This window comes from Manacus vitellinus, unplaced genomic scaffold, assembly GCF_001715985.3.
Source record: "Manacus vitellinus isolate BGI_N305 unplaced genomic scaffold, ASM171598v3 scaffold_3_pilon, whole genome shotgun sequence".
NCBI lineage: Eukaryota > Metazoa > Chordata > Aves > Passeriformes > Pipridae > Manacus > Manacus vitellinus.
This window is the reverse complement of record NW_021940535.1, coordinates 32,396,854-32,410,756: the sequence shown is the minus strand read 5'-3', so window position 1 is coordinate 32,410,756 and position 13,903 is coordinate 32,396,854. Positions and strand designations below refer to the sequence as shown.

Genomic DNA, 13,903 nt, shown 5'->3' with positions numbered 1-13,903 from the left:
CCCGCCGTTCCCCGCAGAGCAAGCAGGAGATCCACCGCCGCTCCGCGCGGCTCAGGAACACCAAGTACAAGTCGGCGCCCGCCGCGGAAAAGAAGGTTTCCACGAAGGGAAAGGGCAGGAGGCACATCTTCAAGCTGAAGAACGTAAGTCGGTGTGTGGCGGGGCGGGGCGGGGACGGGAGAGGGTCGGGAGCCTGTGCCGGGCTGGGGCGGACCCGGAGCCCGCAGGAGGGGCTGTAAATACAAACCGGTCACGAGAGTTCTGTGCTCGCTTCTCCACCTAAAGTCCTGGGGATGAAAACTGAAAACGCTGTTGTTTTCAGTTTTAAAGTAAAAATTCTTGTGTTTATATTTTTCTTAGAGAATAATACATCAGTATGTTGTCTAAAAAGAAAAAAAAATCCTGGTATTTTATGGTTGCTTGGTTTTAACGCTCTTGATTTTCTGTTTCTATGTTCTTTTCTTAGCCCATCAAGGCTCCTGAGTCCGTATCCACTATAATTACAGCAGAGTCAATCTTTTATAAGGTATGGTTAATGCAAATCTGTTGGCAAAAAAGATCATGCTGTTTCTATTTCGAATTTCAAGAATTATCACAGATAGTGAAAGCACTAGGGATATATTCACAGAAACTGTTCTTCCTTGCCTAGCAGTTGTGTAGGATTTTGTTTTGCCTTAGTTATTGCTTTTAAGTCTTGCAAGGTAGTTTACCCAAGTAGTTTACATAGTTACCGTTGTCCCATTTGTTGTTTTTTCTTTCAAGAAAAAGATGCATCTGGTTTCCTTAGTAATTTTTGCAATCAACATTTTTAAACTTTTTGATTTTCACATTGCAGAGGTCAAGCAAAACTTGACTAGAGCTGACTGTGTAGATTTGTGTAATGTTTCCTACCTTAGGCACAGAGGATATTCCCCATAGAGGGGATGAGCTGCAGTGCCCCAACATCTAAACTGGTTCCTGTTTCCAAGCTGATGGAAGCAGTCTCAAACACCCTGGGAACAAGATCTGTGGACTTCTGCAATGAAAGCAGAAGGGGGACTTCTCACATCATTCATGCTTGAGGGCAGCTTCACCAGCATGCCAAGATGTTAGGGTTTCGAGGTTCTGAAATTCGCTTGTTTCCCAGCAGTACAAGCAAACAATTTGAATTGTTTTTCCCCCCAGAGAAAATTTCAGGATAGTCAGTGGAAGACTGCGCAGCCAGTGGTGGACTGAGATTCTATATACTCTCTAGGGACCTGATGCTTCACACCTGACATCCCAGATGAATGTTTGCTGTTGACTGGTTCAGAAAAGAATTACTGACTTGTGTGTTTTTAGCAGAAATTCCTAAGAATTATAACAAAACTTCAACTTAACCTCCATATGCAAAATATTGCTGGTTTGGTATTTTACTGTGTTGTTGTGAAGGGGATTTTTGGGGGGGTGTTGTGTTCTTTTTATCTGTTTTAAAAATAAAAAACAACCCTCCTGGATGATTCTTGACTAACTGATCTTGACAGTGCAGGGGCTGCTCTGGGCTCTGCGACGCCGCTGCAGCTCGGAGTGAGTCGCCTCTGATGTGCAGCCTCACGTGTTAGAGAGCACCATGGGAAATGGCAGGATCTGTGTTTTGGAACTCTTTTGCACTCAAATGAGTGAACTTCTTCATACACAGAAAGCTGCTTCCCCTGCACACACAAGGAAACCACTACAGTTGCTTTTCCTAGAAGTGGTGTTGCACTCTTCTGCTTTTGACGGAATGAGACCACCTCTGCTCTGCGGTCAGGAGTTGTAGCCTCAGACTCCTGGATACTGGGGGACTGCACAAGCAGTGCTGATGAGTGGTTAGGTGAAACAGCTCTCTTTCTTAGGCCACCCTTCTTTTGCATGTGGCTGAATTAAAGCTGCCTTTCAAGACTGGCGTGATTTGAGATGAACTTTTAGGTATCAATACCTAAAATATGAATCAGAATCACAGAGTGAAGCTGACAAAATCAGGTTGTTTGATTTCAGTGTAATTTGTTTGTCTTCTAGGGTGTATACTATCAAATTGGAGATGTTGTCTCAGTGGTTGATGAGCAGGATGGAAAAACGTATTATGCTCAGATCCGTGGGTTTATTCAGGACCAATACTGTGAAAAGAGTGCTGCACTAACCTGGCTCATTCCTACACAAGCCAGCCCCAAAGACTGTTTTGACCCAGCATCCTATATCATAGGTAATTTCTAAGCCTTCACTTTACACAAGTATTGTATGTGCCTAGACTAATGCAGAATTGTATTTTTTAAATGAACTTTATAGCTTCTCATTTAATTTGTGCCACACTCATTTAAGTTCCACATTTAAGACCCTAATCCTGTAAGCATTTACTGTAATAGCATTTATCTTGTGTGAATAATATCATTAGCACTACTGCAGTGAGTGTGATTATCTTGTACTGTGATTATCTGAGTGTGCTCATGGGGGCAGTTACACTTTTGGGACTTTAAAGATCAAATTATTATTCCATAGATAGTTTTAGACTGTAGTAACTTTGATTCTGATATACCAGTCCAAGTTGTTTCTTTTAAAGTTACCTGATTTACCTGATCTTTATCCTGAGTATGTAAAATACACTGTGTGCAAGCACTGGCATAGAGAGTGTTTTGCTAACAATAAGAAAACTATTAATAATTCAGAAAAATCCTTTTGACAGGCAGGCCACAAATAGCATTCAAAATAACATACGTTGAAAATAACTACAGTACTTCACATAAATAACTGAATGCTTCAGATGAAGGGGAAAAAAAAGACCAGCCCAACAAAAATTAAAGGTAGATGTTCCTTGCCTAGTATTTTAGGCCCCTTGGCCAGGAAAGTCATTGATTGCAAAGGCAAATTCTCTAAATGTTGTTGTTGCATATTTTTGAGTCCTGCATACTCCAACTTTATGCCTTTAAATTTTATCTTTGATGATTTATTTTTTTCCTAGGACCAGAAGAAGATCTCCCAAGGAAAATGGAATATTTAGAATTTGTTTGTCACGCGCCTTCAGAATATTTCAAATCTCGGTCATCTCCCTTCCCCACTGTTCCTACAAGGCCAGAGAAGGGCTATATATGGACTCATGTGGGACCTACTCCTGCAATCTCCATTAAAGAAACTGTTACCAATAATTTATAATTTTTTTTAAGGAATACTTCGGACAGGTTATTTTGTGTGTATTCTCAGGCCTGTGAGCCTCATACAAGAATTTTTAAAAAATTATAAAATATGCCATTTTACTTTATGGATTACAGGATTTATTTATTTTAAATATATCATATCTTTAAAGAGGAAGTTTCCATTCCAGTTTATGCATCATTTCAGTGCTCTGCTCTTCAGACATTATTGCTCATTTTGGGACAAACCCACAAGTTTCATGTCATCTTTTGACTTCTGAAAGTTGCCTTCAGTTTTCTTACTTTCTAAATTATTTTCCAGAAAAGGAGTTAAAAGACATAATCATCCAGCACTTTTTATACTTGTTTAATTTAGTTAACTGTGACTGTAGTTATTTACTTGTTAAATAATTTAAGACTAGCTTCAGATAAACACTAAACATGGTCAGTGATGCAGTTAATGATTTTCTGTTACCTGGAAAGGAGTGATCTACCTGGATTTCTCCAGACTGAAAACTCTCATCCGCAAGGAGGGACTTGTATTTAACAGTCATCTTTTAAGGTGAATCTGAATCTGAAATGTAATGTATGTAGCTTTCTGCTGAACTTTACATAAATTTCTTGGAAAGTTGGATGCAAATTTAAAAATTAATGTTATTTGGCTTTGCCATCCTGGCATCCTCATGGCAGGAATGTATCTGCATTTCTGGAGGAAGCCAACACTGAGGTATGATTTGAGTTTCAGATGGTTAATATTTGTATGCACGTTAGCTTGGTCTCTTAAAATTGATCTTAAAATGTTTTTTCAGTCTTTCCAATTAATGATGACTAAAAAAATCCTCAAGCAATTAAAATGAAAAAAACACATTTATTAAGGGAAATAAAAACTAATTTTATGTATTGACAGTCTCAGTATATAAATGAAAATATGTAAATAGCAGAACAGGAGAAATTACACATACTAATGCCCAAGTTTTCTGCCCTAAACCTTTTTTAAACCAGTCAGCTCCAAACACTATTAGATGTGCTTGTATGGCCTAAATTCCCAGGGCTTACTGGTTCCTGCTGCCTGTGAAGGATAATAGCTGTAAGTGGCCTTAGATTTAAATGTACAGATCTCTTCAGCTTTTTGTTTTCTTTTTATGAACATATGTGACCGTAGCACCCAGGAGCCCCAAACAATTTCAGTATATTGTATGAAAGCCTGTAAAAGTTGCACTGGGCTTATGTTTTAACTTTTAGTACAGTGGGACTCATGAGAGCAGGAAGCAGATATTGTTTCAGCCTGTAGCCTCTGTTATGCCCTCTTCAAATACCAGGAAGAACAGTCAACCTTAAGGGAATAGGTGCTAGTTTACTGTCAATAGTTCAAAATGTTCAGAATTTAGCAGTATATTGCTAATAGAGAGTTAAATCTTAATCTTCAGTTTCTTACAAAGATGAGATGTGCGCCCATGTTCAGTGTGTTGCAGAAATTAATCCCAAGGTGACCTTACTCCTGACCTTCCTCTCTGTTCTCTCCTTTCACTTCCTCTAGATTTTTTTCTGATTTATCTTTATTAAATTAACAACTATAAGAAGATAAAAATAACAACTCTTAAAAGATATGTATAGTAACTAGAATGATTTCCTCCACTCAAGCGTTTTCCTTCCTTTCTCTGCAGTCCACAGGGTTTTCACTTGGGATCACTGTAAAGTCGCTGTGCTGCCTCGGCATAATCCATGGACCTTTGCTTTTCTGTGGACTGTCTTAGTTAGATTGGAATCATATCTTACCTGATTTATTTAGGTTGAAAAAACCTTTAAGATCATTGAGTCCAGTGAAGCTCAGGTGCTTTCCTTGTCAGATCCTCATAGGGATAGGGGAAGAAAACAATGCTTTCATTCACAGAATCGACTAGGTTGGAAGAGACCTCTGAGATCATCAAGTCCAACATCTGACCTAACACCACCTTGAAGTTTTGCTTTTTCGAGCTACACCACATGAAAAGTACTTGCTTACCCTTTGCCTTATTTATCAATAAATTGTAATGTAAAAGGAACAATTAATTTTTAATCAGAATACACCTTTCCTTAATTTAGTGCTGCTGATGATTCCAAGTATTATAGTTCCAACTACAGTCTAAAAAGACAATTTTTTTTTTCGGAGAACTATGGAACAACTTCCCTTAGTAAACACAGAGCATTTTTATTTTAGTTTTTTATTATACAGGGAAATGTAAAAAAAATAATACAAATAGGCAAAAATTATGGTGATAAGATCTTTAAAGAGAGTGGATCTGCAAACAGTGACTGTTATTAAAGCATTATAACTTTATTTATAGGTATTTGAATGGTTGCATTGTCCTGTTTTTCTTGTGTTCAGAACATCACCCAGTTACATGGAGAAACGACTGACCCTCCAGACAGCATCTTAGGGATGGACATAGCTGAAGAATGAGACCTCTGAGAGCAGTGTCTCTCTCTGAAAATTTCCTATGTTAAAAAAATGAAGAACAAAAGGAAGACCTGCAAAATGGACTCAACAGCAGAAGGGATATCAGGATCCCAGGGGATTGTGCTTCGATGCCCTGCAACTGAAGAAGCTGAGCAGGTCACCCATTTCTCTCCCTTTCCTTGTTTGGCATCCCCTGTGCCAAAATGTAGGTAGGTTTCAGACTCGCATCACTGGGCTGTAAGTGGATACACTACTGCTGAATTTATGGCCTTGTGTTAAGCTTCAGAGCTTTGTGACCAGCCAGCAGTTGTTTTCATTAAGGCATTTTAGTTCTAAAGATGGAACATGTAGCTAAGAGCTGAAATCCACGGAGCTTGTATAATATACTGAGTAATGCATAATACATGTGGCCTGTGCCCTGAGGCCTAACACTGCAGCTCCTTCTGCCTGCAGGAAACTTGTGGGAGGAGTGACCCACCCTTTCACCTGAACTTTACCAAAACAATACCTAGTGGAGAGCAGTTTGCATTTGGGCAATGGCTTTGTTGGGAGCAACTGTCTTCTAGGACAAAGTGATGCAAAGGCAATGGATAAATAAGCATGTGGCTCCTTGGGCTCCTTTTGAAATGAGGCAAGGATTCCCCTCTTGCTGTCGTACTGTCCCCCACAACAATCATCTCAGTCACCCTGGCAAAGTTTGGATACACACAAAACCCAGGAACTGACCCCCACGGTTTGGACTTAGCCATAGGTATCCAATCCAATCCAACAGCCTTGCTTTGAGGTAATGCAGCCTTATGAATATTATACAAGAAGCAAAGAGCACAATTTATTGTGATTGGCAATATATTGTATATTATGATAAATAAACACCTTAAATGGTCTTACAGAACTGAGAACAAAAATATTAATATAGTATTGTAGTTTCAACTGCTCTTTACACTTACTGAATTACAAAGATCAGAAAAATCATAATTTTATTCTATTTTCACACAGATAGAATTGGTACATCTCTTAGCTAACAGAGTACATCTCTCCAAAATTATAAATGAGCATTATGTTCAAGCAGAAATACTTTTACAGTAGTTAATAGTTGTTAATAGTTATTTTTGTGTGCCCCCCACCACAGTCTTGTGATCATTGACAACAGAATTTTGTATTTGGCAACTGTCTCACCCACACAGTCACACTCATCTTTTGGAAAATTGCTTTCTTTTTTTTTTTTTTTCAGCCCTTCTAGCTGGTGATTTGTTATTCTTGCATTTGGTTTACAGCTTCGGTGAGATTTTTTTTCTTTATTTCAGTAACTTCAGTCTCAATAAGAACTTCTTCATGGATGACATCTCCAGGTGGTTCATGCATCTTTATGAAACACTGAAGTACTTTGATGTCTGTTTAACAAAACAGAAGTAGAACTGAATTCTAGTTGTAGACAGACAGGTTGGTTGTACCTGAAAATACCAAGATTATCCTGTGCTGGGCATTGCCCCTGTAGCTGACCCAGAACAGTAAACTCAGGCATCTGTTTGCTTACATATGACAATTTGGGCTCCTGCAAAATCTTCTGAACTCCTTCATTTAGGGAGAACAAAGCAGGAGTGTTCCTCTTTTTTCATGAAGCAGTTTAAGTTTTCTTTAGGGGCAAAGCTGCATTCTTTGGAGGACAGCAGGAACACAATCTGTGTTCAGTGTCCTTGTGTCCACTTCCTTCCTGAAGACCACCCCCTCTGCCTTTTTTGGTGTAATGTACCTTGCTGTAAACCAGCCCTGTCAGCTGATGCAGGTTCAAAACACACACAAGCTATTTTTTTTTTCTTAACATAAATCTTTCTCTAGGGAATTTCAGTAGGAATGTTTATTTTTGTCTTCAGAAGGTCAAACTCTGATAATCCTTTTCAATGTTTGTAGTATCCTACACAATTGATATACCCTTTCATTCTGATTAGGTCACATTTAGATAAAATCACATGGTAAGGCTGCTTGTGGCAGTGAATCTGAATTATGTAAGCAGAATTTGGGAACCCCTTCTTTCCCAAGCCTAGATTTCAGTAGACCATTAAGAACCAAAGCAAAGATAATCTGTTCTTTTAATCAGTGTGCCCTTCTCAGGAGTATCTATTTCCCAAATTGTGGGAATCTATGTAGGGAATTTTCTAGTTACCTCTCCTCAAGGAGTTAGGACATGGCAGAGTGAAGATGTCATCTTGCTCATCCTGCATACGGAGGTAGAATTCCAGGAGATCTTCCCTGTTCGCTTTTCTGGTGGGATGCCTGTTTCCCCGAGATCTTTCTAACCCATCTTCTGTTTCACTGATGCTTGTTTTGGACCGGGTTGTTTTTATCACGTGTTTCTCACCTTCCAAAATGTCACAAAAGAGCTACTTACCATGAACTTCAAGGTGAGAATCAACTGTAGCAGCATAATGAGTGACCAAGGGAAAGCTTCATCAATGCTGCTCAAAAAACAAAGCCTGTGAGATCTCCATGATCTCTGTGCACCTATTGGTTCAGTGCTGGGTGCATAAACCAGCTATAAAGTCTGGCTGCACAAAGTAGTCATGGCATAAGTGTTTAAAAATTAAATGCACATTCAACAGAACATCATCAAAGGTTATAAGCAAATAAAAGGTAGTAAATCTTACTGAAAATCTTACCTGTGTTCATCTTCTCATACAACCAAGAGTGGGATGGTCATACAGAGTGTGAGAAAGCAAAGCCTTTTGTGTCAGGAGAATCAATAGTTCTCCATGGTGCTGATCCTGATAACTTCTGTTTCACTCTTCCTGCTTCTTTAGATCTCTGTTTCTAAAGTGCTTTGTAACAGACTGCTGCTAGGCAAGATAACAGATTTGTCCCTTTTCATGAGAAGTTGACTGCAAACTGTGGAGGAAAAGGAAGTAAATTTGGCATTTTATTGTTGGCCAAAACAAAACCAAAAGCAACCGCTTCATGCCTGATAGGTTTGCAGAGCCTGACTAGGTCTTAATTGCTCTTTTGGTAAGTGGAAATGATATGTTGAAACTTAACATATCCATATAAGGCTATACCTAGAAATGAATACTGTGGGACAATGACAGGAACGCATTGCAATATGCAGCTTCAGTAGGCTTTCTAATCAAGCTTAACCTGTTTGGCAGGACTAACAGCTCACCCTGAATAAGTTGAGACCATCAGAAAAGAAACTAAAACATTCACCTCAGCTTTCAGTTACCAACGATATTTTTGACCAACTTACTGCAGTACTTCAAGGCAGAAGAAAGTCTTATATGTCTCTTATTAGTGTAGAACTCAGTGCAAGATCTGGGGGAACTCTATTTCACAGATCTTTTAACAAGACAAAAGAAAAAAAATCACATTACCGCCATAAAGGAGTGGCATGTGTGATACACCGTTGCCATTCTCATGTAGAGCAAAGATCCCTCTGTTGATCTGTCTGCATCAACCATCTGCTCCTTGGTCAGACCAACTGGGAACGGAGGCAGAAGTTTCGAGTTAACATAAGAACAGATATTTTGGGGCAAACCTAAACGCTGTGTAGAAGTCCACCTCCAGCGATGGCCAAATCCCAGCTTCTGATGCGTCTGGAAGGGTATTAAGACTGTGGGAATCACCGTATTACTGCCTGAAACACATTTCAGAGGTGCATGTTTAGGGCTCCTCAGCAGACTGAAGCACTTTTCCAGTTCTGCTGTATCCTTTTTGATGCAATGGGACATGAACAGTACATAACCTTCAACAGCACACATGCAGGAACAGCAAGGGGTTTTTTTGAAAAAACAGAATACTTCCTGAAGTATTTTCTATTTCTTTTCTTATAATTTCTAACATGCACATTCTTTTTAACAACAGGCTCATATTTCATGGGGGATTATCACTGAAGAGTAATGAGCATTAGACCCTATAATATTTTTTCTTTGCTTTTATCTAATAGGAAATTTCATCTGCCAAGTGCAGTCAGCAAGTTTTGTGAAGGTCTTCTGTAGTATTTTATTACCAACCCTTGTTTTTACAGGCCCGAAAAGCTTACTCATTAGGGGTTTTTGCTGTTTCACTGTTCACTCCCTATCAAGATCAGGTGAGGATTTTAAACACCACTGATCTCTCTACACAGCACTAGTGTGACACATCCACAGTGCTGGGACACAGGTTCTGTGCTCTGCAGAACAAGAAAGACATGGACACACTGGAACAAGTCCAGCGAAGGGTTCTCAACAACAATTAAGGGACCAGAACATCTGAAATACAAGGAGAGGGTGAGAGCTGGGACTGTTCAGCATGGAACAGAAATGACTCAGGGGGGGATCTTATTGGAGTATATAAATACTGGACAAAAGCATTTACCAAAAGTATAGGGATCCACAGCGAGACAATCCTACTGTGCCTCTATAGCAGCAGTCTGTTAATTTTGCAGTTCTAGTTTTCTCTCACCAAATCTAAATAATTGAGCAAACAAAGAATTAATTCTGCAAATATTTAAAAAAACTCTCCAACAAATATCAAAAACAAAGCAAAAAAGTCCCCATACAATGCTGTCAATTGAGCATACATTACAGATCTCCAAGGGGGTTTTATAGTTAATGTATGAAAATGCTATCCAGTCAATACAGGCACACAGAAATAATCTGAAAGGGAGCTGAGGGCAAAAATCTAAATGCTTCCTCAGAAAGTACTCGCTTAGCATGATATACAAAAAGATATATATATTACTTGAGAGTTGTGTATGTTTAGAGAGAGCTCATGAGTATAAAAAATATTTTGCCAGACACAAAAGTGTAGCAAAATTGGAGTATTCCCTGATTCAGTACTCTCAGTATTCTGATTAAAATATACAGTCCATAATATATGCACAACGATAGCACAAGCTTTCAAGACTAAATGTTTCAACATGGGGTGTTGCATTATTACTTCATGCTTGGGATGAAATTAAATAATTATGTTTTGTTTCTGTATTTTTAATGTTTAGAAAACCTCACCCACTGCAAATTCTCATTCCACCGAAGCCTTCTCCAAATCAGATTATTTGCAAAGACCAACTCCCAAAGAACTCTAGAAAATAAAGTTCAGTGATGAGGAAGCCCTGATACTTAACTTTCCCTTCCACAAGGGAAGTGCAATGTCTCTGAATGTCAGTGGGTACTGTGAGCAAGACCTTCACAAGCAGTGAACTTTCAGTGTATTGCCTTTGATTCCAGCTACAAGAAGAAATTACCTGAGAGCATATTTAGTGTATGTGACCTCTGATGTGTCCTATGCAGAAGATGCTGACTGAGGCTTTTATTGATTGTTCATAGGTTCAACTGCTCTGGGATGGCAGTTTCACTATTGCTTTTCTAGCCTAGTTCATCCAGCTATTTATGATATTACACGTACCCAAAGAAGCTGTCTATAATATAATTCATGAGAACAGTTTCAGCTCCAGAAGGCTGACAAACACATGCAGAGCTCTTTAAAGAGTTCATCTGGTCTATGATCCATCCTGACAGCCACAGTGATGCAGCAGGGATGTGGGCTGCCTCCCTCTGCTAGGATATAGTGGGAGGGTCTGAATGCTCAGGCTCCCATGGGCTGGCAAAGACACAGACAGATGGTGTCTAAACATAGCACCATGCTGATCAAGCAATTAGATAACTAAGACTGCTTCAATATATCTAAAAAAAAAATGTTAGGTACACATTTGTGTGTATCCAAAACACCCACTTTTTGTATGTCACCTTCCTTGAAACTGAGCTTTCTAAACGACCTGCCTTGTAACAGGTCTATGCTTTGTCTACTGTTAAACTTCGTTTTCTATACTGGAACAGGACACAAGAAGTCTCTCTCGCTTCATGTTTTGAAACATCATTACCATCATCACCACATCTTTGGTAAAATGTTTTACTGTGCTGTTGTACTGTTTTGCCTGTCTTGTCACTGTTGGATCTTTTCAAGGAAGAGCACAAACACTTCAGTGTGTGTGCATTTATAATTTTCCATCAAGTGAGTGAATTATGAGTATTAAGGCAAAAAAATCAGGAAACAATTTAGCCTGGTGAGCACTATTTTGTGGACATTTACAAAACTAGGCATTTCCACAGGGAAGAAAAGCAGTTTAAAATACAGAAAGGAATGTTAGAAAAAAAAATTTATATGTGACAAGCAATACTGTCCTCATTTATGCAGTCTCAGTCAGAATAGAATCACTAATCATGCTAAGTATTTTGAACTAATTAGATTCACTAAACTATGGAAAAGTTACATTTGTAATTTTTTGTTTGTTGGCAATTTCTTGTTAGCTAGAACTAAGAAGAACCCTCTTCAAAATCACATTGGACATATTTCTTTAATTATCTGAGTAGGTTGTTACAGTAGCATTGTTTCTCTTCTGAGGGTCAGAACAATATCTTTTTACAACACTTTGAATTCCATTACAATCTACAGAGAAAGAAACTTGATCTCAAAAAAAATTTAAGATCTGTTCTTCTTAAAATACAGTCAGGGAGTTTCTCTGCATTTTGTTACAGTGCCCAGATTATAAAATCAGGTCTTGTTGCCAGAGTTGGACCCACTTGAGTCACAAGATTGAAAATCTGCAGAGATGAAACCATACATGTGCTTCAATGCTGAGAGCATATGCTGCTTACAAAACAAGGAGGAAAGTGTGAAAATCTGAGATCAGTGTTATTGATACCTGCTTTTTAGCTCTCTGTAATGCAGCTTCTAATTTTTCAACTGTTAACTGAAAAGGGTGACTTTCTTCATCAGTCACCTACAGAAGAAAAAAAATCAGCAAAAGACTGAGCTTTCCAAGGGGAAACCAATGTTACACAAGTTACATGACAGAAACATCTTGCAATGCTTAAAGGAAAACATTTGCAAACCAAATTTACTCATAGTAGGAGTGACAGAGCTGACAAATTATAATCCAGCCTGTCAGTGTGCACAGAATGGACGCAATCCTGCACATCTGATGGCAGCAGCCTACTGCCATGCTGCAGTCTCAGAAAGAGATGGGCTGTCTCAAAAAGCTCTTCACGGGTCCCATCTCTTCATTTGGCCTCAGTTTGCACTTTTGGGTTTTTTGGATTGTTCCCTGTGAAACGTTTGCTCATGTATGTGAATGGCTCAAGCTTCACCTCACTGGACAAGGGCACGTGAACAAGCTGTGTTCCGACATATAGTCACATTTTGGAATTTACATCACCATAGTATGGAGCTGGAATAAGACATTCACCTAAAAACATTAGAAAATTAAATGAACATTTCTGATAAGCATTCCTCCCTCTGCCTGCCACCCACGCCAGCTGCTTGAGGAAGGAGGAACACTCTGGGGAGGCTGCCCACGGCACTGGGGCGGCTCCCAACCACCGCCCCCTAGGACAGACCGACCCTCCCTGGTGCTCCGGGTGCAGGGCCCCGCATCCCTCACCGACAGAGGACAACAATCCCCGCGTGCCTCATGCCATCCCAGCAGACCTCCTGCTTTCCAGTGCAGGAATTCTGCTTTAGACGTGGCTCCGTTAGCAGGACCTGTGGCACTAGGACAGCTGGTGGGGAAGGACGATGGGATCCGCTCACCTAGACATGGAAAGAAGGAGGGCTGGGGTCAGTGGGGAGGCAGGTGCTGATGTGAGGGAAGCCGTGACCTTTTTCTCCCCAGGATCCATAGAAGAAGGAAGCTTCGATACTCTGACTTCAAGTGGGTTTTTTTCTACATTATATTTTAAACCTGTCCTTAATGAAGGACATTTTGGTCTTTTAGACATTGAGAAAATTATCAGGTTTTTAACTCCTGGAAAAATGGGCATTAGAAAATGGGATGAGTTAATTCTGGGGGAACACTAAAACAGTAATGCACCAAAAAGCTCCTGTTGTAGCTTTTTAGCATCTAAAAAAGGTCATGATGCTCTAGTTATTGCATTATTTCAGCAGCACTTCAGCAATATACAAGCATTGTATTAAGTATGTATTATTAAGAAATAATTTTATGACTGTTTCCTGAAACTTGGCAATCATTAAGGAAATGGAGATTAGCACTGAATCTGTAACAAGTTCTTTTGGAGGACTCAATTATCTTCCAAACAGAAAAATGGCACAAAACCATGTAAATAGCTTTAATCCTCACAGTGCTTGTGGTGGAATAATATGGCATTGACAGCATTTTATGGGTGGTTCCAAATATTTTGAGGTTTATTCTTTGCTTTTTATTCTACAAAGTTGCTGATCTCTAGAAATAAGGGAAATTGCCCAACAGCTTATGACTTCTTATAATTTCTGATGTACCAAAATCTAGTGTCAGCATCCACTTATTCACTCACAAGATACGTACTGTGCTACAGCTGTGTCTAAACCAGATAATAATCATTAC

The 13,903-nt window shown here is 39.3% G+C and overlaps 1 protein-coding gene across 1 annotated transcript in view; it reads left to right on the top strand.

Moving 5' to 3' along the window:
* The window catches only part of GATAD1 (GATA zinc finger domain containing 1), a 6,730-nt gene extending 1,281 nt beyond the window's left edge, over positions 1 to 5,449 (top strand). Inside the window, exons 3-6 of the mRNA XM_029961893.1 lie at positions 6 to 143; positions 467 to 526; positions 2,017 to 2,200; positions 2,954 to 5,449. Coding sequence (XP_029817753.1) covers positions 6 to 143; positions 467 to 526; positions 2,017 to 2,200; positions 2,954 to 3,144 — 573 coding nt within the window. The 3' untranslated portion in view covers positions 3,145 to 5,449. The remainder of the gene's footprint in view (positions 1 to 5; positions 144 to 466; positions 527 to 2,016; positions 2,201 to 2,953) is intronic.
* Positions 5,450 to 13,903: the final 8,454 nt, after the last annotated feature.